Source organism: Urocitellus parryii, chromosome 9, assembly GCF_045843805.1.
Source record: "Urocitellus parryii isolate mUroPar1 chromosome 9, mUroPar1.hap1, whole genome shotgun sequence".
NCBI classification, from domain to species: Eukaryota; Metazoa; Chordata; class Mammalia; order Rodentia; family Sciuridae; genus Urocitellus; species Urocitellus parryii.
In genome coordinates, this window is record NC_135539.1 from 21,765,920 (window position 1) to 21,793,515 (window position 27,596).

General features: G+C 44.1%; 1 protein-coding gene across 2 annotated transcripts; it reads left to right on the forward strand.

Moving 5' to 3' along the window:
* Nucleotides 1-8,449: 8,449 nt before the first annotated feature.
* Nucleotides 8,450-27,399, forward strand: Itgax (integrin subunit alpha X). 2 transcript variants are annotated; one of them, XM_026400381.2, is made up of 30 exons: nucleotides 8,450-8,507; nucleotides 9,106-9,205; nucleotides 9,884-9,987; nucleotides 10,283-10,353; nucleotides 10,505-10,619; nucleotides 12,131-12,261; nucleotides 12,380-12,525; nucleotides 12,759-12,912; nucleotides 13,175-13,325; nucleotides 13,646-13,719; nucleotides 13,882-14,011; nucleotides 14,100-14,242; nucleotides 14,407-14,547; nucleotides 14,640-14,849; nucleotides 18,153-18,283; nucleotides 18,420-18,577; nucleotides 18,719-18,873; nucleotides 19,535-19,666; nucleotides 19,753-19,826; nucleotides 20,034-20,175; nucleotides 22,561-22,671; nucleotides 22,760-22,839; nucleotides 22,945-23,028; nucleotides 25,358-25,436; nucleotides 25,546-25,653; nucleotides 25,772-25,855; nucleotides 26,031-26,144; nucleotides 26,270-26,371; nucleotides 26,653-26,763; nucleotides 27,273-27,399. In XM_026400381.2, the coding sequence occupies exons 1-30, from the start codon at nucleotides 8,471-8,473 to the stop codon at nucleotides 27,369-27,371; spliced, it is 3,471 nt and encodes a 1,156-aa protein (XP_026256166.2). In that variant the 5' UTR covers nucleotides 8,450-8,470; the 3' UTR covers nucleotides 27,372-27,399. The 2 variants fall into 2 exon arrangements, with proteins under 2 accessions (XP_026256166.2, XP_026256167.2); XM_026400382.2 differs by having other exon boundaries at nucleotides 8,471-8,507; nucleotides 9,082-9,205; nucleotides 20,034-20,174; nucleotides 22,554-22,671.
* Nucleotides 27,400-27,596: the final 197 nt, after the last annotated feature.

Here is a 27,596-nt window from a genome sequence, read left to right on the forward strand (position 1 = left end):
ACTTCTATTCAACATAGTCCTTGAAACTAGCCAGAGCAATCAGACAGACAAAGGAAATTAAAGGAATACACATATGAAAAGAAGAATTCAAACTATCACTATTTGCAATGACATGATTCTATATTTAGAAGATCCAAAAAATTCCTCCAGAAAAATTCTAGAATAAATTAATTCATCAAAGTAGCAGGATATAAAATCAACACCCATAAATCAAATGCATTTCTGTACATAAGCAATAAATCCACTGAAAGAGAAATTAGGAAAACTACCCCATTCACAATATCCTCAAAAAAATACTTGGGAATCAATCTAGCAAAATAGGTGAAAGACCTCTAAAATGAAAACAGAAAACTAAAGAAAGAAATTGAAGAAGATGGAAAGATCTCCCATGCTCTTGGATAGGCAGAATTAATATAGACAAAAGGTCATACTACCAAAATGTTATACAGATTTAATGCAATTCCTATTAAAATCCCAATGACATTCTTCACAGAACTAGAAAAAGCAATCATGAAATTCATTTGTAAAAATAAGAAACCCAGAATAGCCAAAGCAATTCTCGTAAGAAGAGTGAAGCAGGAGGCATCAGAATACCAAACCTTAAATTATATCACAGAGCAATAGTAACAAAAATGGTAATGGTATGGATACTAAAATAGACACGTAGACCAATGGTACAAAATAGAAGAAACAGAGACAAACCCACATAAATACAATTATCTTATACTAGACAAAGGTGCCAAAAACATATATTGTAGAAAAGATGGCCTATTCAACAAATAGTGTTGAGAAGACTAGAAATCCATATATAGCAAATTGAAATTAAACCTCTATCTCTCACCCTGCACAAAAATCAACTTAAAGTGGATCAAATACTTAGACAGTAGAATAGAGACCCTGCACCTAACAGAAGAAAAAGTAGGCCCAACTATTTATCATGTTGGCTTAGAACCTGACTTCCTTAGCAAGACTGCTAAAGCACAAGAAGTAAAATAAAAGATCAACAAATGGGATGGATTTTAGTTTAAATTTAAAGCTTCTTCTCAGCAAAGGAATCAATCAGTAATGTGATGAGAGAGCCTACAGAATGGGAAAAAATCTTTACCACATGTATACCTCAGATAAAGCACTAATCTCCAGGATATATAAAGAGCTCAAAAACTTAACACCAAAAAAACCCCAAATAACCCGGATCAATAAATGAGCTAAGGAACTGAACAGAGACTTCACAGAAGAAGAAATATAATTGATCAACAAACATATGAAAAAAAGGGGGCTGGGATTGTGGCTCAGTGGCAGAGTGCTTGCCTAGCATGTATGAGGCACTGGGTTCAATTCTCAGTACCACATATAAATAAATAAAATAAAATAAATTTTAAAAAATCACAAAAATGTTCATCATCTCTAGCAATTAGAGAAATGCAAATCAAAAGTACTCTAAGATTTCATCTCACTCCAGTTAGAATGGCAATTATCAAGAATACAAGCAATAATAAGAGTTGGCAAGGATATGGGGGAAAAGGAACACTCCTACATTGTTGGTGGGATTACAAATTGGTGCAACCACTATAGAATGCAGTATTGAGATACCTCAGAAAGCTTGGAATGGATCCATCATTTCACCCAGCTATCCCACTCCTTGGTTTACACCAAAAGGACTTAAAATCAGCATATGATAGTGACACAGCCACATCCATTTTTATAGCAGCTCAATTCACAGTAGCTAAACTATGAAATCAACCTAGATGCCCTTCAATGGATGAATGGATAAAGAAAAACTGTGGTACATACACACAGTAGAATATTATTCAGCCTTAAAGAAGAATGAAATCATGGAATTTTCAGGTAAATGGATAGAGATGGAGAATATCATGCTAAGCGAAATAAGCCAATCCTATAAAACCAAAGGCTAAATGTTTTCTATCTTTATTAGCAATGTTAAGGTGCTATTATTTCAAAAAAGCTTGTTATAATCAAAAGACTTATTTTGTAAGCCTCATGGGAATCATGAAGCAAAAATCTTCAAATAATAAGCAAAAAAGTAAACAAGGAATCAAAACATGTTACTAGGAGAAAATCACTTAATCACAAAGGAATACTGTAAGAGAAGAAGAAAAAGAAAGGAACTACAATAAAGGTAGAAAACAAGCAACAGAATGGCAGTACTGAGACCTTACCACTTGATAATTACCTAAATGTAAATCCACTAAATTCTCCAATTAAAAGACATACAAAATTATCTGGAAAAGAAATCAAGAAGGCAATCCCATTTACCATAGCTACAAAACAAAATAAAAACTTAGGAATAAATTTAACCAAAGACAAAAGATTTCTATAAGGAAAAGTATATAAGGCATTGATGAATTGAAAATGACACAAAAAGTTTGGAAGTATTAATATTCTTAAAATGTCCATACTACTCAAAGAAATTAGAGATGTGATATGGTTAATAAGAAACCACAAAACTCCTGAAAACCAAAGCAATCTTGAACAAGAACAAAGCAGGAGGCATTATATGATCTAGAGAGATTAGAAATGAACCCACACATCTGTAGCCAACTGATCTTCAATAGAGGCGCTAAGAACATGCAATGGAGGACAGTATCTTCAATAAGTGCAGTTGGAAAAAGTGGATATGCATATGCAGAAGAATGAAACTAGATCTCCCTCTCTTACCACACACACAAATCAACTCAATATATATATAAAACATTAATATAAGCCCTGAAACTATACAACTACTAGAAGAAAACATATGTGAAAACCTTCAGGACATTGAGATAGGAAAGGATTTTTTTTATAAGACCCAGAAGCAAATAAAATAAAATAAAAAAATAAACTAAAGGGATTACTTAAAACTAAAAAATTCTGTACAACAAAGGAAATAGTGAACATAGTGAAGATACAATCTATGAAATGTCCATCCTGACAAAGAGTTAATTGCCAGAATGGACAAAGAACTCAATCTGATTAATAAGTAAATCTATTTGGACAATAGAGCCAAATTGATATTTCTTAAAAGAAGATATAAAAATGGCCAAGAGGTATATAAAAATGATCACCATCATTATTATCAGGGAAATGCTAATAAAAACCACAATGAAATATCACCCTCACTCCAGTTAAAATGGTTGTTGTCAAAGACAAAAGATAACAACAAGTGTTGGTGAGAATATGGAGAAAAGGAAACACAGTTGGTGAGGATAAAAATCAGGACAACAATTTAAAATAGTATTATGGTTCCTAAAAAATTAAAAATAGAATTACCATATGAGGGCTGGGGATGTGGCTCAAGTGGTAGCGCGCTCGCCTGGCATGCGTGCGGGGCCGGGGTTCGATCCTCAGCACCACATACAAACAAAGATGTTGTGTCTGCTGAAAATAAAACATAAATATTAAAATTCTCTCTCTCTCTTAAAACAAAAAGAAATTAGAATTACCATATGATCCAGCAATTCCATTACTGGGAATATATCCAAAGGAAATGAAATTGGTATGTTGAAGCACCATATGCTCTCTCATGTTTATTATAGCACTATTCACCGTAGCCAAGAAATGAAGCCACCTGAGTGTTCATCAACTGAAGAATGGATGAAGAAAATGTATTATGTGTGCATAATGGACAGCCATAAAAGGATGAAGTCCTGTCATTTGTGACAGTATGGATAAAACTGGAGATTATTATTTTAGGTGAAATAAGACACAGAAAGATGTGTACTGCATGGTCTCATGGTCTCATGGTTCATGGAATCCAAAGAACATTATCTCATAGAAGTTGAGATACGGTGGTTCGCAGAGGCTGGAGAGGGAAGGGGATAGGGAGGAATGGGGAAGGTTGAACAACAGGTACTACTACCTTCTCCTTAGGCGGAATAGGTTCTGGTGTTCTATCCTGCAACAGGGTGACCATAGATAATGATGATGGTTTATTTTTTAAAAGCTAGAAGAAAGGATTTTGAATGTTTTCACTCTACAAAAGTGATAAATATTTGAGATAGATATATTTTCCCTAACTTGAACATGATACAATGTACACACGGAAAAATATCACATGGTTGCCCATAAACAAACTTTTGTGCCAATTTAAAACATTTTTAAAAATTAAAAAATTTTAAAAAATAAGATTGGGTTATATCAATCGCCACAACAAATAGGAGCAAATACACATAACTGAGCTGCAAAAGTGAAGAGATAGGAATTATTAAATCCCGTGTGTGTGTGTGTGTGTGTGTGTGTGTCCTATTCCTTTTCCTGAGTAACATTCTGTCATTCATGAAATTCATTCATGCACCAAGGTTTAACTGTGTGCCTCTTATGTGTCAAACACTGTGCTGAGAGCTGGGGGTAGATAGAAGGTTTACGACACAGAACAATGGAGAAAGCCTATAGTCCCTACCCCAACACTTGGCACATCAAAATATTCCATCTCCCCAACCCCCAAGAATCCCCCCGGGAGACTTACCAAATAAGAGATAACTACTTCCTCTTTTGGATCATTCTGCTACTTAATAAAACTTCCAAGATGTCATCTTCTAGGGTGCAATCCTGTCAGCTGGGACCCTTTTATGTTTGCCTTATTTCCCATACTAGATGGCTGAGAGCTTGGGTCTTGTGATCAGTGTGTGTGTGTGTGTTTGTGTGTGTGTGTGTGTGTGTGTGTGTGATGGATGAATGAGTGAAGTTGTGTAGAGAGCAGAAAGTAAAATCATTAGCAGTCTGTGGTTAAGACTTCAGTACCTTAAATTCTGTCCTTGGCTTGTACTAGCCAGGTGACCCAAGGAAAAGGACTCAACTTCTCTGGGCTTCCATTCTGCATCTGTGGTATGGGGATGGTAGACTCTTTCACAGGAGAAGTGAAATTGTGCCAATTTAAAACATTTTTAAAAATTCTCATAGGGTGCTGGGGATGTGGCTCAAGCGGTAGTGTGCTTGCCTGGCATGTGTGCGGCCCGGGTTCGATCCTTAGCACCACATACAAACAAAGATGTTGTGTCCGCCGAAAACTAAGAAATAAATATTAAAAAAAAAATTTTAAAAAAATTTAAAAAAAAATTAAAAAAATTCTCATAGGACTACTGTGAGAATTCTTATTTGGATAAGTCTCTCGGGGAGATTCTTGGGGGTGGGGAGATAGAGTAATATAGAAAGTGGAGAGTGATATAAATGTTAAGTATTATGACAGCTCCTTTATTCTGCCATCGAGATGTTATTACCCTATGCTTGCTTCTCCCTTTCATGGTCCAAGCTTTCTAACCATTGGCTAAAGTCCTCTAGCACTCCTAAAGCATCCCTCCAGAATTCTATGCCCAGGAGTGCAGGAAGAACCAGGTGCTTTTGAAAGGATCCTCTTTGTGAGTTCCTATGTATGTATATGTTTCTACTCTATAGATAGAATTAAAATAAATTCTTTTTAAAGGAAATCCTGGGCTAGACAGCGTTTTTTCCTTCAAAGACAGATTGTATGTGGCAAGAGGAAGGATAGCAATTGTAGGGTGGGTCCAGTCAGGCTGCGTGGTCAGCATAAGATGGAAACGGACTGAGAAATCCAACCCTAGGGCTTCTTCCCATAAGGTTTCTGTTCTCTTTTTCCCACCCAGTAGGCAGCAGATAAAACAGAGACATGAATTAATTTGGACACAGAACCTACTTTGGAGAAAGCCTACAGTCCCTACCCCAACACTTAGCACATCAAAATACTCTATCTCCCCACCCCAAAGAATCTCCCCGGGGGGCATACCAAATAAGAAGCTTCTGCTTCTGATGTGGTTTCTCCACCCTTTACACTATGCCACATATATGCCAGATCAGATGAAGCCCTTCCTGCCTTTCACCCTGCTGGAACCTTCTTCAGCACCTCTGAGCTCAAGGATGTAGCAGAAAATTATTGAGTAGGGAATGCCAAACTCTCCAAATGGCTGCTCTCCAAACTCTCCCCGTACCCTCTGTGTGGCTTTGATCTCTTGCCACAGGTTTGGCCTGGGCTCTGTGCACACAGGGGTGCCAGACAGAGAGAGCTGGCTTTGGCTGACTCATAGTCTCACTGGGCTGAGGAGATGGGCAGCACCTCTGCCCCTTTCTGCTTATGCCATCCCCTCAGTTCCTGCCCTTTGGAAAGGAAATGTCACAGTCATGATGCACTGAAATAAGGCTGTAAGTTGCAATACCCTAAGGTCCTGGCAGGAGCCTCACTGCTCTCATCTGTAAAATGGATGGGTTATATTAAGAACACTTTGTGTTCTGCACTTTAATGATCCGAAGTTGTCCTTGGCAAAAGTGAGCTATCTTACTTTGGTTTTTCTCTGGTTAGAATTCACCTCAAGTCAGCCTCAAGTATCACAGAAGCATGTTGGGTGGCTTGAGAGAAGAAGTGTGGTCTTATTCTTCCAGTATTCTTGTCACCTCCCTCACCCACTAAGGGTAAAGCCCAATCTTGAGGAAAGGGAGCAACAAGAAGGTCAAGATTTGTGTTACCTTGGAGGGCCAAGGCCTCTTTGGCATTCACCCTGTCCGGAAGACTAACTTTATCCAGATCTTGGACCACTACCCTCCCACACACCTTTTTTTAAAAATATTTTTTTTAGTTATACATGGGCACAATATCTTTATTTTGTTTATTTATTTATTTTATTTTATTTTAAAGAGAGAGAAGAGAGAGAACTTTTTTAATATTTATTTTTCAGCTTTTGGTGCACACAACATCTTTATTTTTATTTTATGAGGTGCTGAGGATTGAACCCAGCGCCCTGTGCATGCCAGGCGAGTGCATTACCGCTTGAGCCACATCCCCAGCCCCTTGTTTATTTATTTTTATGTAGTGCTGAGGATTGAACCTAGGGTCTGATCACTCTACCGCTGAGCCACAACCCCAGCCCCCATCTTTTATTTAGCAGGTTTTTCTATTACCACTTCCTTCTTGAAATTCAACCCTTTTTCCTCCCACCTCCTTCAAATTTTCTTTAGCTACACACATTCCAGCCTCCCCCTCCCCCATATTGTGTTTGAAGTCTCTGCAGATACTCACCTCCAGGTGACACTGCTGTTCCCACCTCTCATCGTCATCCCTTGTCAGCCTGGCCTCTCCCTACCCTGGCATGGTTCACGCCAGGGTCACTGATGGTGTCTGTTGCCAGAACCAACAGAATCACTTGATGTTTAGCAACCTGTGACTGTGCTTGAGCCCCTTTTCTCCAGCTCTCTTGGATGATGCTCTTCTTGCCCCCGTGCTTTCCTCTCCCTCTTTGAGGATCCCTCTTCCCACTCTGTGGGTTCCTGTTCTGCTGTCAACACTGGCAATTCCCTGGGATTCACCCCAGACCCATCTTTCTCCTCCTTCTTCACACTCTCACCAGGACCTACCCCAGCAATTCTGCAGTTGGGTCCAAAAGATACCTCCAAACCAGGCTTTCCTCCTAAGACTCAGATCCACACACCCACTTGCAGGAAGTGAAGATCCCAGTCCTCACTAATTCCTTTTAATTCCCCCGCCCCTGCCTGCAGGACCAAAATAACATGTCTTAAAGGCCCTGCTTCCCCTTTGTCAACTCCCCAAGGCCCTGATCTCATCTCTTGTCACTTCTGACCTCCCACGTTCATCATTCCCATCATCAGTTTCTCAAACATGCCCTTCTATCTCATGCCTTATGCCCCTTCTGCCTCATGCCCCTTCTGAAGCACCTCCTCCCCACTTGCAGTTTCCTGACTTAGGCTGCCTTCAAGGTTCAACTCGAGTGCTGCCTCCTCCAGGAAGCCTTCTTGGAAACTCACACCCTCCCAGCCCAGGTAAGACACCCTATGGTCTCCGTACTTTCCCTCTCATAGCAACCATTTTGCTATTTACCCATTTGCTTTCTCCACCGACCCCAGAATGGGGCCTTGTGGTTTGTGTTTTCTTTCTTCTACCTAGCAAAAGACTTTTATAATCGGCCTCAAATTAGGCTTTTTGACTAAATGATGAATAAATGAGCAAAGGAATGAATGAATGCCCACTCTGTGCTCCTCCTAGGGACCAGACGATCTACTCCTTGGCCTATAGGCTTCCTGGTCAGAAGTAAAGGGTTTATATCAGAGTTTCCATTAGTTCCTGAAGGGCTACATTGTTCTTCTCTCCTCTCTGAGATGATAGATATTTCAAGATCAAGGGGAGCACACCGTTAGTGCAAAAGGGAAGTGTGAGAGGGGAGGCTGGTCGGGGGTTTGCACTCACCCAAGTAAAAACTGGCAAGCCAAAGAAGCGAGCCAGGTCATCTCTGATCAGAACAACTCCTGATCAGCAATGCGTGGGCTACCTGGGTTCCCTTTTCTGATCATGATAGTGGTATTTTCCTCCCCCACCTCTGAGTCATACTGACAACTTCCCTCCATGCCTCTGGCCTCCTGACCACTTCTCTGCTCATTTCTTCCTCAGTCCCTTTGTCCAGTGGTGCCTTCAGCAAGCCCAGGAGCTCAGAGCCCCACAGCTGACCTTCCAGTCATGAGCAGGACATGGACGGCCCTCCTGCTATTCCTGGGTGAGCATGGGCCCTGAGGAAGGGGGTCCCAGGAACCTGGGTCAGAGTGCTCCAGGCCCCTGAACTGTGGGGATCAGGGTCTGAGTAGGGAGAGAGACTTGGCACTAGGGGGAGGTTGGTACGTAGGGCTTGGGATCTGGAGTTTGTGGAGGGAAAGGATATTAAGGAACCAATTTTGGGAGAATTTGCTGCTGGAAGAGAGGTGAACCACATTGACAATTCAGAGGTAGAAGAAATCAATTTTGTGCTGTGTCCATAGTGCCCCTTCGGACCCCACATTTCCCTAGATTCTCCCTCATAGAAGCCTCAGAGATAGTGGTAGGGAAGGATTATATTTAGAGCTTGGGTATTGCTCTGTGGAACTGGAGAATTGAACTTGACAATGGAACAATGGGTGAAGAGCCATCTGTATACTGTGCAAAAGAGAAAAGTGAGATGAATCTAGGAGCCCAGGAGGCCAGGGGACTCTGGGGTATTGGACCTAGAGAGGAGAGCAGGAAGTTGGGGCCCTGGAAGATGGGACTGAGCATGTGGGTGTGGACGTCAGGCAGGAGGAAGACCCTTCTCTCCAAAGCTCTCTTCTCACTCTCTTCATCAGCTTCATCTCTTGGCTTCAACTTGGACACAGAGCAGGTGACAACCTTCCGTGTGGACAGTGCTGGGTTTGGACACAGTGTAGTCCAGTATGCCAACTCCTGGTGAGGACCGGTAGTGACTGACTTCTAGCTTTTTCATCAGCTCCTCTCCTCACACAGAGCCCTGTCCTTCCCCTTCTCACACTCCAGGGCATTATTTGCATACTTTCTCTCTATTGGGTGTGGCAACTTTTCCTAGTGATGAATGTTTGGTCTGAGAGTAGACACTGTCTTGTTTTTTTTAAAAAAATAATTCATTTATTTATCCTTGTTTTAAAATTTCTATTGGTTCTTTTAAATTATACTTAGCATTAGGATTAATTTCAACACAATTAGAAAAGCACGGAGTATAACTTGCTCTAAATCAGTCCCCAATACTTCCTTTTCCTGCCCCACTGTCTTGCTTTTTCAATAATCACAGCTAACATTTATTGAGCACTTACTAACTGCCAGGCATTTTAGCATGGATGTTATAGATGGGCACTAATTTAGTCCTCACCACAACCTTATAGGAATCAGCCATTCAACAAATATATATTTAGCATCTACTATATATTTCAGGAGCAGGGTTTATAACAGAGAATGAGTCAGACAAAAGTGCTGCCCTTGCAGAATTTAAATTGTTCTTAATCTCCATTTTATAGATGAAATTGAGGCTCAGGGAGGAGAGCAAACTTTCTGGAGTGGCCGTCAGGCCCCAGCCAGGCACTCTTCACTGCAGTATTCTTTGTCTCTCCATAGGGTGGTGGTTGGAGCCCCCAAGGAGATAAAAGCTGACAACCAAACAGGTGGACTCTATAAGTGTGGCTACAGCAGGGGCACATGTAAGCCCATGCACCTGCAGGGTGAGTCACTGCCTTTGCCTGTGACACAGCACCAGGCTCCAATGCTCTGGGACCAGCGGAGAGCACCGGTGTTCCATTGGCCGGCTTCAGCTCTGTCTGCAGCCCCTCGACCTCAGCCAGGAGGTTCCTGTACCCTCAAGACCTTCCAGCCCATTGCACCCCTGCACTCCCTCAGCTCCTTCAAGACCTGGAAGCCTCCTTCACATGTTAGACCTTTTTGTCTCCCAAGTTGAGGGGATGTCTACCCATATTTTACTGTTCTTGAGGGTGACCATGCATGTGTCTGTCTCCTTAGTCCCTCCGGAGGCTGTGAATATGTCCTTAGGCCTGTCCTTGGCAACCACCACCAAGCCCTCCAAGTTGCTGGTGAGTTTCCCTGGGTCACAAAAGGGTCCTGAGGGAAGGAGTGGGGACCTGGGACTCCTGAGATTGGTGATCTTGTGGATGGTAGAAGTGCTGGGATAGGAGGGTGGGCAGGACAGGGACAGCTGCTCCCACTAGCCTTCTGTGTCCCCAGGCCTGTGGCCCCACTGTACATCATGCATGCAGAGAGAACATATATTTGAATGGGCTCTGCTTCCTGTTGGTCTCCCCCTCTGAGCAGGGCCAAAGGCTCCCAGCTGCCTTGCAGGGTGAGTTTTTGGTGATCTTTTGGGGAGCTCACATATATCCAACTGGGGGTGCATTGGAGTCAGAGATGCTTTTACCAGAGTGATAAGAAGGGGGGATCTAGAAAAAATTTTACTAGACAGTGTAGTGACTCCAAACATGGCTTCCCTGCTGGCTTTGAAACCCTGTCCCATCACCGTTCAACGGTACAACGTTTCCTATGTGACCTTACCCTCTGAGCTTTGGTTTTGTCATCTGCCAAATGGGGATAATAACACACCCCACACTGAAAGTAAGATAAGATTATCTGTGGCCAGAGTTTAGCACAGTACCTGGCACAAGGGGAGAGCTCCATTAATGCAAACTGCTATTATGTTTAGAGAGAAGGGGATTCATTTTCTTCCAGTGTGCTCTGAAAATAGATATAACCAATTGATTTGTCCAGCAGTCTGGGAATGGTGGTAAGGGTGCAATTTAAGTTGTGTGTGTGTGTGTGTGTGTGTGTGTGTGTGTGTGTGTGCACGCACAAGGGCATATGTTCATACAGGTTGAGGCATTGGGCTTGTCTTCTCTGGTGTTGATGGGGAATCCAAGATAAGGAGGCTAAACAGTGAGTGAGCTTTTCAGACTTACCCATGTCAGACTGAGGCCACTCCCTGGTTTCACATTCACTCTGATGCCCTTGGAGAAAACTACATCTGACTACTGAAGGGTGCCCCTTCTATCACCTCCTTGGGTGGAGACTCCACCCACAGGGGCCATCAGAACCCTCAGGATACCAGTCTTACTATGGGAGCCCTCCAGGGAAGGAAGAGGAAGCTCGGAGGCGGGAATGGAATGGGGGCCTCCCCTGCTGATCTGGAAGTTTCCTTTTTCTGAGGACAGATTCCACATTTGCCCAGGAGAAAAGTAAGGGTGTATATTTAAGCTGAGAACAGAATAGGACCAGTGTGTAGCTGTGGCCAGGAATGATATTAAAAATAGTGAACAAAAGTACAGTCTAGCACTGACCAACAAGAACAAACACTGACCAGGGCTAGCACAGGCTTCTTTCCTTGCAAGAAGTTGGGGGTAGAGGGGATTAAGTGGGGTCAGGTCCAGGGGTAGGGGAGGCTCTCAGCTTCTTACCATCTGGATGGAAGGAACTTTCACTTTTCTGTTTTTTGATGGACGAGGCTGAAGCAGCTCAATCACAATTGTAGCCTCTCTGAGACCTTAGGAAACTCAAGTTCTCCATTTAATATATTTTATTTTTTAGGTAGACACAATATCTTTTTTTTTTATTTTTATGTGGTGCTGAGTTTTGAACCCACGGTCCCGCACGTGGGAGGCTAGCTCTCTACCACTGAGCCACAATCCCAGGCCCCCCCCCACTTTCTAACAAGGAGAGGAGCAGGGTGTGGGGGCTGAACTCTGATTGTCAGACTGGAGTGAGGGGGAAGGTGTTGGGAAACTGAGTTCTTGTGACCAGAAAGCTAAGGTCATGGGTTCTTTGGAGAATCCACTGGAGGACCAGGGCCTCCTCCTTCCCTAGAATGCCCAAGGCAGAATCAGGATATCGTGTTCCTGATTGATGGCTCAGGCAGCATCTCCGGCACAAATTTTGCCACAATGATAAGATTCGTGAAGGCTGTGATGAGCCAGTTCCAGAGACCCAACACCCAGGTGAGCTCTTGGGAGAGGGGTGCAAGTCTGCTGGGCACTGCTTGGGGCAGGCTTGCTGGGGAAAGTCTGGGGACCTGGTGAAGCAGTCTCATACCCCAGCTCTATATGGTTCTCCCAGTTCTCTCTGATGCAGTTCTCCAGCGAATTCCGGGTGCATTTCAATTTCAACACATTCATCTCCAGTTCAGACCCTCTAACACTGTTGGATTCTGTACACCAGCTGAGAGGGTACACTCACACAGCCACAGCCATCCAAAAGGTCATGTGAGTCCAGACTTCTCCTACTTCCTTTCCCAAAGCATCCGGGTCTTCCTTTGAGCCTCATCTGCCTTCTCAACAAAGGGACAGGCAGAGACTGAAAATCTAGCCTGGGACCCCCTTGCCAAGTTGGGGACTCTTGAGTGGGGCTGCAAGGGGCATGGCCTCCCTTTTACAAAGCCATCAAAGGCTGCTGTAGTTCTGTTCACAGGCCTCTGGACCCTCTTCTTTCCTGACAGAAACATACTGTTCACCACCCAAAATGGGGCCCGCAAGGATGCCACCAAGATCCTGATTGTCATCACTGATGGGCAGAAGCAAGGGGACTACCTGGATTATAAGGATGTCATTCCCATGGCTGAGGCGGCAGGCATCATCCGTTATGCAATTGGGGTAGGGCATAGAGATGCTACCTACTACTACTCCCCAGCAGGCAACTTCCCTTTCAAGGGTAGAAATTCTACTGCCTTCTGGATTAAAACTCAGCTTGGGGACTCATGATCCTTGCCCTCAAATCTTTTGATGCTATCTGAGCCTTATTTTTCTCACCTGTGCTATAAGCCTGACGTGCAGTGTTCTTGGAAGAGATCAACACCCAGACATATAGGCATATTGTATTTCTTATTTTCATGGAGTTGGTCTTTTCTCTGGACAGGTTGGAGAGGCTTTTCAAAAGATGCATTCCTGGAAAGAATTAAATGACATTGCATCGAGGCCTGCTCATGAACACATATTTAAAGTGGAGAACTTTGATGCTTTGAAGGATATTCAAAACCAGCTCCAGGAGAAGATCTTTGCCATTGAAGGTAAGTCAGAGATAGAGCTACTTGCTTCAGAAATCCTCATCCACAAGGGCTTTTCCTTCCTTCCTTCCTCCTTTTTTTTTTTTTTTTTTTTTTTTTTGTACTGGGGATTGGACCCAGGGCCTTATGCATACAAAGCAAGCACTTTATCAATTGAGCTATATTCCCAGCCTCTTTTCCTTTTTTGAATCTAGATCCCCATGTCATGGGCAATAACCCTTGTTGTAGGTGTTGATTTCCAATCTTAGATTCTCCTAAGAATCCTTCCTGGACTTGGAAAGGCTGAATTTCTCCCTGAAATCCAAACATCATGCCTTCCCCAGGTACAGAGACCATAAGCAGTAGCTCTTTCGAAATGGAAATGTCCCAGGAGGGCTTCAGCGCTGTGTTCACACCTGTGAGTGGGGTCCCTTCAGGCTGACAAAGAAGGATGAGGAAGATTGGGAGGAGGGAAGGCAGAGGAGGACTGGATGGTTGTGTAGAGCCAATGGCAGACTTTGTTTGGCTTAGGCTGCCCTCTTGCTTTGTTCTGCTCAGCCCTGGAATCTTTTCCTCCCAGGATGGACCAGTTCTGGGGACTGTGGGGAGCTTTAGCTGGTCTGGAGGTGCCTTCCTGTACCCCCCACATATGAACCCCACCTTCATCAACATGTCTCAGGAGAATGTGGACATGAGGGACTCTTACCTGGGTGAGAAAAGACTGTGGTGGGGGACAGGTGGATGACAAGCTGTGGGAAGAGGAGGAGAAGCCTTAGTGCTGATGCTGGGTCCCCTCAGGTTACTCCAGTGAGCTGGCCCTTTGGAAAGGGGTGCGCAGCCTTATCTTGGGGGCCCCTCGCCACCAGCACACTGGGAAGGTTGTCATCTTCACCCAGACATTCAGGCAATGGAGGCCGAAGGCTGAAGTCACAGGTACCCAGGTTGGTGTGGAGGGCCCATGTTGGTGGAACATGAGGGCGGGCAGGGTGGCTAGGAGCAGGGAGCTGATAGGGCAGGTCCTGGTACCTGGGGAGAGGCAGGACCTGGCCCAGAAAGGAGGTGCCTCTGGCAGGGGCAGGCAAGATGACTCAGACTCTCCCCCCAGGTCGGCTCCTATTTTGGGGCCTCCCTCTGCTCTGTGGATGTGGACAGCGATGGCAGCACCGATGTAGTCCTCATTGGGGCCCCCCATTACTATGAGCAGACCCGAGGAGGGCAGGTGTCCGTGTGCCCCATGCCCAGGGGGGTGAGTGGTGATGGGTCCTGGGCTGGGTGGGGCCCGGGTGTGAGGTGTGGATGGCCTGGATTGGACCTGGCACTGGTTTTTTTGTTCTGTAGAGGAGCAGGTGGCAATGTGCGATCATTCTCCGTGGAGAGCGGGGCCATCCCTGGGGTCGCTTTGGAGCAGCTCTGACAGTGCTGGGAGATGTTAATGGGGACCATCTGACAGATGTGGCCATTGGGGCCCCTGGAGAGGAGGAGAACCAGGGTGCTGTCTACTTATTTCATGGAACCTCAGGACTGGACATCAGTCCCTCCCACAGCCAGGTGAAGCACAATTTTTCCTGTCACTGTGACAGCTTCCTCTTTGCTTCTCCTCCTTTCACAATATCAACTGGAAAAATGTCCCCCTTTAGTATATTTTCCTCCCTGCCATAGTACTGGGCATATTGTGGAAGTGAGTAAAACCCGAAGAATTGAGGCATGGGAACACTCACTGCTGTACACCCTGCTTTGTATGGAGACTGGATGCTTGCGTAATTTGCAACTCAGGCCTTTTAAACCCACAGAAGCTTTACTAGTCTAGGCATTAGCAAACCCATATTCTTTCTTCTTCTTTTTTAACCTTTTTATTCATGCATTATGATTATGCATAGCAGTGGGATTCGTGTTACATGTTCATGCATGCACACACTAGAGCAGGATAATTTGGTCCCTTTAATTCCCGAGGACCTTCTCTTTCTTTTTCCTCCTCCTTCTCCCTGGTTCCTTTCCTCTACTCCACTGCTCTCCCTTATATTTTCGTGAGATCCCTCTCTACCTTGTTTCCTCCTTTTTCTTTCTAGCTTCCACACATGAGATAAAACATACAACCCTTGACTTTCTTAGTTTAGCAAACCCATTTTACAGATGTGACTTGCCTTGTCCAAAGTTCACGGTGGACCAGGAATGACCATTAGGTTGGTTTGGGTCTTCCGACTTCTAGCCCAGTTCTCAGCCTTTCAGTGGCTCCTTGTTGCTCATGTAGCTGCCTCAGTCAGCCAGTCCACTCACTCCTCCATCTCACTGGATGCTGTCTGATTTTATTCCATTCCTGCCATCAATGATCCTACCAAATGCCCATATAGGCAGGAACCTTTCACCCAGTGGAGCAAGAATTCCCTGAGAAGAGAAAGCTGATTTCCTTGGCAAAAAAAATCAAGAAAGCCCAAATTAAAACACAGGTGAAGGATCTGAGTAGATGTTTCATCAAAGAAGACTTGAAAAAAAAAAAAAAGAGGGCAGTGGCCAGTAAGCACATATTCACATCATTAGTCATCAGGCATCAGCAAATCAAAACCACAGTGAGGTACAACTTCATACCCACGAGAATGACTAGAATCAAGAAGGTCAATTGGTGAGGATGTGGAGAAATTGGTGCCCTCATTCACTGCTGGTGGTAATATAAATGGGTGCAACTGCTTTGCAAAATACTCTGACAGTTTCTCAGAAATGTTAGAGTTGCTCTATGACTCAAAAAATCCACTACTGGAAGAAGTCCACACAAAAACTTATACATGAGAATGTTCTTTGCAGCATTGTTCATAATAGCCCAAAGATGGAAACAACCCAAATGTCTATCTGCAGATGAATGGATAAATAAAATGTTGTATGCCCACTAGATAGAATATTATTCAGCCATAAAAGTCACAAGGTACTGACACATGCTACAACATGATGAATCTTGAAAACATTATATTTAGTGAAAGAAGGCAGTCACAGAGGACTATATATTACATGATTACATTTACATAAAATGAACAGAATAGACAAATACAGAGAGACAGAAAGTAGCACAAAAAAAGGTATCAAGGATGGTCCCTGTAGTTCTACTAATATCTGTATATTGGTCAGGTTACTCACCTCTCTGTGCTCAGTTTCTCTTTGTAAAATGGTGATCATAAGAGAATCAACCTCATATGGCTGCTGCTATGAGGGTGAGCATGATGGAGGGCTCATAAAAGGTGTTATACTCTTATAATCAGTTAATGTTGTAACTACTGTTAATATAGGTTCAAGAAGAGGGGTCTAAAGAAGAGGGTGAAAGACCTTGTGGAGAATAACCAGAAACTGCATTCAGTCCACACTAATTTGTTTAACTTCTGCTTGCTCAGAGGTATATCTGGGTAGATCCTTGATTACAAATATCACCTGGGTTCTACCTGAAAGGCCTGACTCCAAGAGGAAGCCTTTCTGAATTCACTGACCCACCCAGGATTTCCCTTTCCTTCCACTCCATCCCTTGTCTCATCATACACTTGATTGGACTGGCCTTGCCTTGTTCTCTGCTGGCTCCTACACTAACCCTGAGGACACAGCACTGAGGTCAGTTTTTCTGAGAGTTGAGGCCCTGAGCATTGACTTGATTGTGCTGTTTCTATCCCACTAGCCTTGCCATCCTTAGTAATTGGTAAGTTTCTCTTTTTATTTCATTATTTTTCTTAATAATTATTATTCTGCTAGTCCTCACAGTGCAAGAGATTTAAGGGGATTAGGATTGGGCATTACAGCAGTAATGGAAATAAAGGGAAAAGAACCCACAGGAGTAATGCCCAGGCAGGTAGAATCTGGGTCTGGGTGTGGCCACCCCCATCCCAACTTGGCCTCTCCTGTTCTTTGAAGAGATAGCAAAAGGTGCCTTGGGCTTGGAGGCAGACAGTCTGAGGTCTGGAATCAGCCTCCAAAAGGTCGTGGGAATTTGGCACAATCCCCCAACCTCTCTCTTTTATTTGTGAAATGAAAGGTGAGACTAGATGGATTCTGTGGTCACTTTTAACCTTGAGATTCATCAAAAAGTCACTGACTACTTATTTGACCATACTCTACGTGCCGTTCTAAAAGCTATATGAATAAATTCATCTACCCTTATAGTTAAACTTGGAAGTATTACTATTTCCTGTAGAAGATGGGGGAAACTGAGGTACATAAAGATTTGTGGAGAAGTTAGAATTTGAACCAGGGACTAACTGAATGAATGAATGAATGAATGAAACTCAGGTCAACAGCAGAGCCTTCTAATCTCCACTTCTTTATTTCTTAGGAATTGTTTCTTTTTTTTCAGTCATAATTTTCCCATTATAACCTCTTCTTTTTAGGCCCTTCTTGGTGACCTCTTTTCACATCTCACCCTTTCTATCTTTCACATTCATACCTCTTATTTTTTTTGTTGCTTATTTCCAACTTGTCCCATTACCCCATTTCACTCCATTTTCAGTTGCTATAACAAAATATATGAGGCTGAATAATGTATTTAAAAAAAGGCCCTTGGCTTCATCACATCATGGCAGATGGTGTCATGGTGGGAACACATGTGAGAAGTTGGGATTACATGGCAAGACAAGATGTCAGAGAGAACAAGGAGAGGGGATGGTCTTGTTCTTTTATAACAATTCTCTAGGGAACCAACTGGGCCCACATAAGAACTACTTAATGCTTTGAGAGGGCAATGCCCCAAAGACCCAATTACTTTCCACTAGCCTCCACCTCTTAAAGGGTCTGCTGCACCAAGGACCAAGTCTTTAATAAAGGAACCCTTGGAGGACCAATCAAATCCACACTGTCTCCTCCTGACTCACCTTCTCTTCTAAATAGAGAATTGCAGGCTCTCAGTTCTCCCCCACACTCCAGTATTTTGGGCAGTCACTGAGTGGGGGTCAGGACCTCACCATGGATGGACTGGTGGACCTGGCTGTAGGGTCCCAGGGACAAGTGCTGCTGCTCAGGTAAGAACAGATTCCTTCCTCAGATATTCCCCATGTGGTCCTAGGTCCAGATCGGATACCTGCACCCCCGCCCCCCATTGCAGGTTGTGCTCCCCGGAGCTAAGGACCTGTTCTCAGCTTGATGTTCTGCCCACAGGACCAGACCTGTTCTCAGGGTGTGGGTGACCATACACTTCACACCTGCAGAGATCGCCAGGTCCGTGTTTGAGTGTCACGAGCAGGACTCCTCTGTCCAGGAACTGGGTGATGCTACTATCTGTCTTGATATTTATGGAACTCCCAAGGACCAACAAAGTGAGTCCTCTCCCTCTCTTACCCAGAACATCCTGACCTCTGGAGTTCTCCTGCCTAGGATTCCTGTCTCCTGCCTGACCTTTACCCACCTGGGGAGTTTCTGGTCCACTCAGCCCTCTGCATGCCCTTCTTTCCCTACAGATAACCTCCAAAGCTCTGTGACCATTGACTTAGCCCTTGACCCCGGTCACTTGAGTCCCCGTGCTGTCTTCAAAGAGACAAATACCAGGATCCTTACTAGAGTCAAAGACCTTGGACTGAACAAATACTGTGAACCTGTGAAGTTGCTCCTTCCGGTGAGGGGTCCTCAGATGGATGCAGGGAGAGATGTGGGTAGAGGCCATTTGGAGGCTGGCAGCAGGCTGCTCAGGGAAAGAAAAGGGCATAGAATCTGGCATGCAGATGGTGCTTCAAACATGTTAGCTAAATGAGTGAAGGAATGAACAAGGTGGGCTGCAACTGTGAGAGGTTACACAATTGGATTTCAGGAAAGAGAAAAGGGCTGCTGAGAGAACTCAGGAGCTTCCTTCAGCTAAAATCTTTCAGGCATCCAGTGGGCACTTATTTATGGCTTTGCTTCTCTGAGACAGGCCCTGTCCTAGGGGGACACAGCAGGGAACAAAGCAGCTATTGCTCACAGGAGGTTCTGGGTGGGGTGGGGGGAATTCCAAACCAAACAAGTTTCCAGATAATAGGTGTCAGGTTGTGAAAACTGCTAGGAAGAAAGACAAAATCAGGAGGATGTCAGGGAGGCCTCTTGGAAGAGTGTAGTTTGAGAAGACATTGAGCAAATCAAGGGAGCCATGTGTGAATATTGGGCAATGATTCTGCATGGTGGGGATAATAAGAACAAATATGTACTGAGTGCAGATAGCTTTCATTATTACTCCTTTTACAGATGCACTTAGTAACTTTGCGCAGTATTTTTTTTAACACCCTCCCTTCAATGTCCTCTAGTCCTGTGTGGAGGACTCATTGATACCCATCATCTTGCGTCTCAACTTCTCTTTGGAGGGCAAGCCCATCCCTTCCTTCAGAGACCTCCGGCCTATTCTGGCTGCAGATTCTCAGACATACTTCACGGCCTCGGTGAGCCCTGGTGTTGGGGTCTCCCAGAGGGATAACACAGGATGGCCTCTGGATCTCTGGAAAATCCTGTGTTGTCTTTCTCTCAGCTCCCCTTTGAGAAGAACTGTGGGGATGACCACATCTGCCAGGATGACCTTGGCATCACCTTTGACTTCTCAGGGTGAGCTTCCACCTGCTTGGGCCTGACCCTGGGCCCCAGCCTCACTCCCACAACCTGGGACACCTGTCTCTGGCTCCCTAACATTCCCACCTGGGATTAAGAACCTGTCACCTGTCTACTTCCCACCTTCCTACCCCACATGTTATCCTCAGAACATTTCTAGCCTCAGTCACAGAGTCATTTCCTCCTTCCACCCCAATAACCTAGCATGAAGACCTTGGTGGTGGGAAGTAACCTGGAGCTGAACGCAGAAGTAACGGTGTCAAATGACGGTGAAGATTCCTATGGAACCACAGTCACCTTCTTCTACCCAACAGGGCTGTCCTATCGACGTGTGTCAGGGGGCCAGGTATTCTTTCTGGGGATGGAAGAGGCTGGGAATCAGGATATACCTGTGCTAGGTTCAATGCTCAGGCTGGTTGGCCACTGCTCAGCAGCCTCTACTGGTCCAAGAGATCTGGGCTGATCTTGGTTAGATGGATATAGTTGTGCTGTTTGGGGTTTGTCCCTGTTCATGCCTGCCATATTTGACTTTGGACATTTTTTTGGTGGGGGTACTGGGGATTGAACCCAGAGGGACTTAACCACTGAGCCACATCCCCAGCCCTTTTTATTTATTTATTTTTATTTTGAGACAGGCTCTTGCTAAATTGCTTAGAGCCTCACTAGGTTGCTGAGGCTGGCTTTGAACTTGTGATCCTCCTGCCTCAGTCTCCTGAGTTTTCTGGGATCACAGGCATGTACCACCATGCCCAGCTGAACATTGCATTTTTAAGACACTGACTAGGGATAGGGATATAGCTCAGTTGATAGAGTGCTTGCCTCACATGCACAAAGCCCTGGGTTCGATCCCCATACCAAATTTAAAAAAAAAAAAAAGACATTGACTATCAGAAATAAGTTCCTAGGAGGCTACTAGTATGGAGAGAGGGTAGCCTGCTTTAAATTTCTTTGTATGCCTTATCATATCCTCATTTAAAGGAAAACTTATCTCAACCCTCAAGTGTTTTACAATATGGTTCTGTAGAAAGAATTTCTTGATTACTTTGAATTGGGGTTTAGCAAAGTTTTGCTATTAAAGGGCTAGATAAGAAATATTTCAGTTTTGAGGACCTTACATTTTCTGTCCCAGCCACTCAATTCCACTGCTGTAGAATGAGAACAGACATTGATATGAATGTGTATATGAATGAGCAAAGCTAGGATCCAATAAAATTTTATTTATAAAAATAGGTGGTGGGCTACTGTTTGTCATTCTCTCTTCTAGAAGACAGAACTATGGCTATAGGGAGTCAAAGAGAAACAGATTTTTTTTGCAAAAAAAAATATTAGGAGAAAATTTAAACATTTGCAAAAGCAGCGAATAGTTCAACAAGTTTCCTAAAAAGCTATCATGTAGATTCAATGATTATCAATATTTTGCTCAATTTGTTTCATCTTTTGTTTTCTTTTGCTGAAAATATTTTAAAACAAATCCCAGACATTGAGTTCTTATTTTACTCACTCAAAAAAAAAAAAAAAAAAAAAGAATGATTCCTTGGTATTTAGACCAAAGTCAAAGTTCTCTGATGGTCCCAAAAATGTCTTTTTGTGCCTGGTTTATTTGAACAAGGTTCTACACTAGGTCTGCATGTTAAATTTGTTTGTTATGTTTGCTATATTTCCCTTAGTCTAACATTTCCAATAGGATCATACTTTTTTTTTTTAACTGGTTCCAAGTTATTTTATCCTGAATTTATTTTTAATGCCAATGACAACAAAAGACCTCTTTTACCTGAGTCATTTTACAGAACAGAAAACATGATTTCCTGAAATGGCATTTTAGAGAACTTAAAAGAAAGCAGTATTTGACCCGAGAAAGATGGAATGCAAATCACTTTGTTCACTTAGGGAGGGCTCTTCCCATACTGCCCTGTCACTGAAAGTGTTTCTAGACATATCACCAAAGGCAATATGCAGACCTTGTTAGGTATTGATTTTAGCAAATGAGTAGTGAAAAATACCTGGAGATTGTCCAAGAAAATGGAACATGAAGTGTATATTAAGTAGTTACTGTTAATTTTTCTGGGTGTGGTTTATTGGGGTTTGTGGTTATGTGGCCCTGATGCTTTGGGCTTGTGGTGAGGTATCTACTTGGTGGTAGACACTGAAGTAAAGCTGGATAAAACCATATGAAGTCTGGAATGTGCTTTAAATTATTCAGAAAAAAGAATAAATGGAATGAATTTAACAAAATCATGTTGTATTCATATATGAAGGTACAAAGGGAATTTCACCAAAGGAAGTTTAGTAGAGCAGAAGAGGGAGAATATTGGGAGGAATAAGAGGGGCAAAGGGAATTCAAATCAAATTCCTTGCATGCATGATTTTATCACAATGAACCCAAATACTACATATAATTTTAATGTTCTATTAAAAAATAAATTAATCAGGAAAAGAAGGTGAAGATAGCTGAATAAAATAAGTACCTTTAGAAATGACAATAAATAAAAAAGGAAAATTCTAATAATTAGAGATTTCTACCTTAGGAGGAAGTTTGCAGATAGAGTGTAGGGGATAACATGAAGATAACATGAAGATTGCTCACTTTGTTTTGTCCATTTTTTTCTTTTGCTGAAATCTTTGAAAACAATACCCTGCCTCATCCCTACATTAGAGTCTCTTTGAAATTCTAATAAATAAGCATCTGTTTTTTTTTTTTTTTTCCTTCCTGCCTACCTTTTTCTGAAATCAGCTGAAGCTGCGCCCCGTGCACTGGACATGTGACAGCACCCCAGCAGGGAGCCAGGGTACCTGGAGAACCAGCTGCAGCATCCACCACCTCATCTTCCGCGGGAGCACTAAGGTCAGCCTGGCTTCTGCACACCCCCTCCTCCCCTGCCTCCACCATGCTTTACTCCTTTGTGACCTCCCTATTCCTTTCTCTTTCTCAGATCACCTTCTTGGCTACCTTTGATGTCTCCCCCAAAGCTGTGCTGGGAGATAGGCTGCTTCTGACAGCCAATGTGAGCAGGTGAGATGGGTCAGGCCCAGGGGCAGCACCCTTCTCACCCCCCAGCCTCACATCCCATCCTCGTCCTCTGGGGCCTTTGGAAACTGACATTTCATCTTTTTCCAGTGAGAATAACTCCCCCAGGACCAGCAAGACCACCTTCCAGCTGGAGCTCCCGGTGAAGTATGCTGTCTACCCCGTGATCAGCAGGTACCCCACTGAGACCTCAAAAGGGTTCTTCTCCATCTTCCTAATTGGGAGAAGGAAGTGGTTTTCACCTCAGTAGCAGGTGAATGTCTGGGTTATTTTAGGTTTTATCATTATCTTTTCAAGGGCTAGGTAAATCTTCTAGTAGTGCTTATTAATCAATGGTTGTTTATTGTGGGATAGATATGATATTATATCCTGCATTTAATAATCTAACAGAGCTTATAAGACTCAGAACACTTTCCAAAAATCCTCAAAATTGTTTCTTGGGTTCCTATTGTGTGCATGTAATAATGAACCCCACTATTATGTATAATTATAATGCACCAATGAAAATGTAGGAAAAAATTTTAAAAAATAAAATAATACTAAAAAAGAGATTTTAAAAAAGATTCTCTTGGGTTCCCTAGGATATATGAGACAAGTCCCTGACTTGAGGTTTTTTACAACCTTATTGAGTAGCAATGTTACCCTGATCCAAGCCAGAATCTCATCAAGGGCTGCTCTATGGTTCTGTACCCTAAGATGGTATAGGTGTGTTAGTCAGCCTTTCATTAATATAACAAACACCTGAGATAATCAACTTAAATATAAAAGATTAATTTTGTCTTACAGTTTTGGAGGTTCTAATTCATGATCAGGTGGCCCTGTTGCTTTGGGCCTGTGATGAGGTATCACATCATGGCAGAAATGCTCACCTCATGGCAGAAAAGAAAGATACTGTGGTATCACAGTTCCCTTTAGGAGCAGGCCCCAAATGACCTAAAGACCTTTCATTAGGCCACACCCACCTCCTAAAGGCTCTACCACCTCCCAGAAGTGCCACATGGGCCTTTGGCAGACATTCAATATCCAAACCACAGTAGTGAGTTTCCAAGGGGAGACTAGGGCCTCCTGTAAGAGGTGGTCTCAGATAAATTTTGAAGGGTCTACAGCCTTGGTCTTGACCAACAGTGATTCTGAAAGGGGCTCTTGGCATTTGGGCAGGACACTTCTTTTCCCAGAGCAGATTTATACCATAGGACTTTAGAATCCCCTCCCCCTTTGCCCTCCTGGTAAGAATAAGGATAGATGATCTGCCTGCTACAGAGATTGGATGTCAGGAAGAAGTTGCATAAAAGGATAGGGCCTTAAAATGCTGCTCAGGGGGATTAGATGAGGTGTTTAAAACTAAGAAGTAGCCAGTTTTTAAGCAGATAATTTCCTTCAACAAATGCCTTCCTAGTGTTTGCTATGTGGCAGGCACAGTGCTGTGGTTACTTTCTATAAATTCATTTGACCGTCAACAAAAAATCTATTGAGCTCATATGCATCATCAAAGCCAAATATAAGCCTCTGCTCTTATGGGACATGCCTCGCTAACTGATCTCTTCCTGTTTAGAGTTTCACTTTCTCATTTGCACCTGCATGTTTGGGGTATCCCAGCCAGATGCATGCTGTGAACTTGTTTGCTGGGGTGTATACTGGGGCTCTCACACCTTCTTTCAGGGGACCCATAGGTGGGGTACACTGTCATTATGTGTGACCCTACAGCTCAGCCACACTCTGCAGATGTGGCTCTGTGGGTGGGGACCCTCAAAGGGGGCCCCAGGCCCAGTCTGAAACATTTCTTGCAAAAGAAGAATGAAACTTAAATTAGGAATAGTGGGCAGGAATTTGGACTATGCAGGCAAAGGAGAGGTACCCAAGGGATGGAGCAGTGAGGGTCAGAGGTGAGACCAGCCATCATGTGAGGGTCCTTCCTGGCCAGTGCATCTCTTGACTTGGGCTCAAGTAGACCTCAGGAAGTATTGTGACAATGAGACCCGTGACGAGTCTGTTGTTGGGACCCCTCACCCCAAGCCCCAGTTCAGGAAAAGCCAAGGAAACAGGAGAGAAGGGTCCTAGGGAAGGCCTGTGGGACTTCAGAAAGAGGCACAGTGCTTAGTAGGCACATGGTTGGCAGGGTCAGCTTGAGTCCCCCCCAATCTTTGCTGTGTCCTGTATGCCCACCAGCATCCTACATGCTCATGAAGGACTGAAAGGAGAACTGAGGTGCAGAGAGGGGCAGGCTCTGGCTCCCATCCTCCCAGAAGCTAGTGGCATAACTGTTCTTTTCACTGCCACCCTGCTCAGTGCCCAGAGAAATCTCCTCTGTGGGCAATCCTGCAAGTACTTTACACCCATGTCAAAGCTTGGCCCTACTCTCGAAACCATCCTTTATCCCAACTCAGATCTCATTCCAAGTCATGCTGAGGCCCCACTGACCACCTCTTTCATCATGCCAGAGTCACAGCCTCCTCAGAAGACCACCATGGATCTTCGAATTCACTCATGCCTTTTCTTTCTCCAGCCACGACCAATCCACCAAGTACCTCAACTTCTCAGCTTCAGAGGAGAAGGGAGGCAGTGTGGCCAAGCACAGATACCAGGCAAGTGGTGGAGACAAAGGAGCTTGGTCTAGAGAAGGAGCCCTGGAACTGGAGAGCCAGGAGGGATGCGAATCTGGCATGGGCTCTGCCCTCACTGCCTTCTGTGCAGGTGAATAACCTGGGACAAAGGGACCTGCCTGTCAGCATCGACTTCTGCGTGCCTGTGAATCTGAATGGAGCGCCTGTGTGGACAGAGGTGGAGGTCTCTCCCCTTCAGGTACCCAAAGACTGTGTTTGGTTCCTCCATTAACGTCCCTTACCTGGATTCCCTGTTTTTCCTCTTGAGCTGCCAATGTCCCAACTGAGACACTTGTTCTTTTCATGTTTTCTCCCAGAACCCGTCCATTCAGTGCTCTTCGGAGAGACTACTTCCCACAGAGACTGACTTCCTGACTCATATTCATAAGAATCCTGTGCTGGTGAGGTGGGCTCTGGGCTATTTGCCACTTTAGCCACACATCAGAGAAATTTAATTCAGGAATCCTGTTACATCAGATTCAGATGTGGATGTTTCCCTCTAATCATGCAATTTAAGTCTGTCTTCTACCTTCAAACTCACCTTCCTATGGCCTGATACTATGTCTCTCTACCTAGGACTGTTCCATTGCTGGCTGCCTGAGGTTCCGCTGTGACATCCCCTCCTTCGGCATCCAGGAGGAGCTTGACTTCATCCTGAAGGGCAACCTCAGCTTTGGCTGGGTCAGCCAGGTGTGTAGGCCCTTTCCTCAGATTCAAATGGTACCTGATGGGTCTGCACCAAGTCTTAGGCCAGGTCATTTGCTGAACTCTAAGCTTCCTTCCCCAGATCCCCTCACCCTAACACTGTCTTGCAGACATTGCAGAAGAAGGTGTCGGTCATGAGTGTGGCTGAAATCACATTTGACAGATCTGTGTATGCCCAGCTTCCAGGACAGGAGGCATTTTTGAGAGCCCAGGTAGTGACTGTGTGGTAGGCAGTGGCCAGGCTGGTAAGAGGCTACTGATACTAAATCTGTGTTGCTGGGTGGGGGGTTTGCAAGCTTAGAGGGAGGAGGGAGGAAGGTCCCTGGGCAAGACAGTTGCTCTGAAGAGTTTGAGTGCTCTTGCATCTCACCTCTTGGAGCAGGGCCTAGGGAAGGAGGGGAGGGAGCTAAAGCCAGGAAAACTGGGTTGGGGTTGGGGGTTTCTGAGGTTGCGTGAGGCCCAATACTTTCTGATGGGGTCATCTCTACTCCAGATGAAGACAGTGCTGGAGAAGAATGAGGTCTATGACCCTATCCCCCTCATTGTGGGCAGCTGTGTGGGAGGTCTGCTGCTACTGGCTCTCATCACTGCCACACTGTATAAGGCAAGTTTAAACCCACTCTAGCCATGAGGGTAAGAAAGAGCTCATTTTGGAGTTGGATGTACATTCTCATTAAGTCTCTTCATATGAGAAATTCCCTCCCCTCATATTATCAGTCACCAATCCCCCCCCCCATTTGTATCTTCCTGATTCTCAGATATCATCTCATCTCTCCCTTTCTTTTCTGCTCCTTTACCTTTCTAGTCTTTCCCTTTGCAGCAGAACATAACATAAAGCCATGAATACTTGGATTTGAATGTTTATACCACCATTAATTATTTCTTTGACTGTAGGAAAGTGCCTAGTCCACTGTAAGTCTTTACTTTTTTCATTGTGAAGCTGATTGTACTTATGGCTGACAGAATCTGGATCTAATTCTAAATGATAACGAGTACAAAGCTCCTTATGCTGGGCTTTGAACATAGTAGGAGTTCTACAAATGGTGATCCCTTCCTCTTCCCCATTTCACCACTTTTCCTTTCTCTTACTGGACTTCCTGATCTTCTCCACAGGTTGGCTTCTTCAAACGTCAATACAAGGAAATGATGGAGGAAGCAAATGGACAGCTTGTCCCAGAAAATGGAACATTAGACCCCCAAGATGCTCAGTGAAAAATGACTTCCTGTTCTCCCCGATAGGTTTTCTAGTTCCTCTTACTCTCACCTATGTTGGGCCTAAGGGGGAAAGAGCATTCCACACGAAGGAGGCTGGGATCAGGCTGCTTTCACTTTTTGGGAAAATGCAATATGTCTACCCAGAGTGTCTTGTCTGGGAAGTTTTATTCATCTTGTCAAGGCTCCAACTGGAAACCCTGAGGACTGGGTCTCTGCCATGAT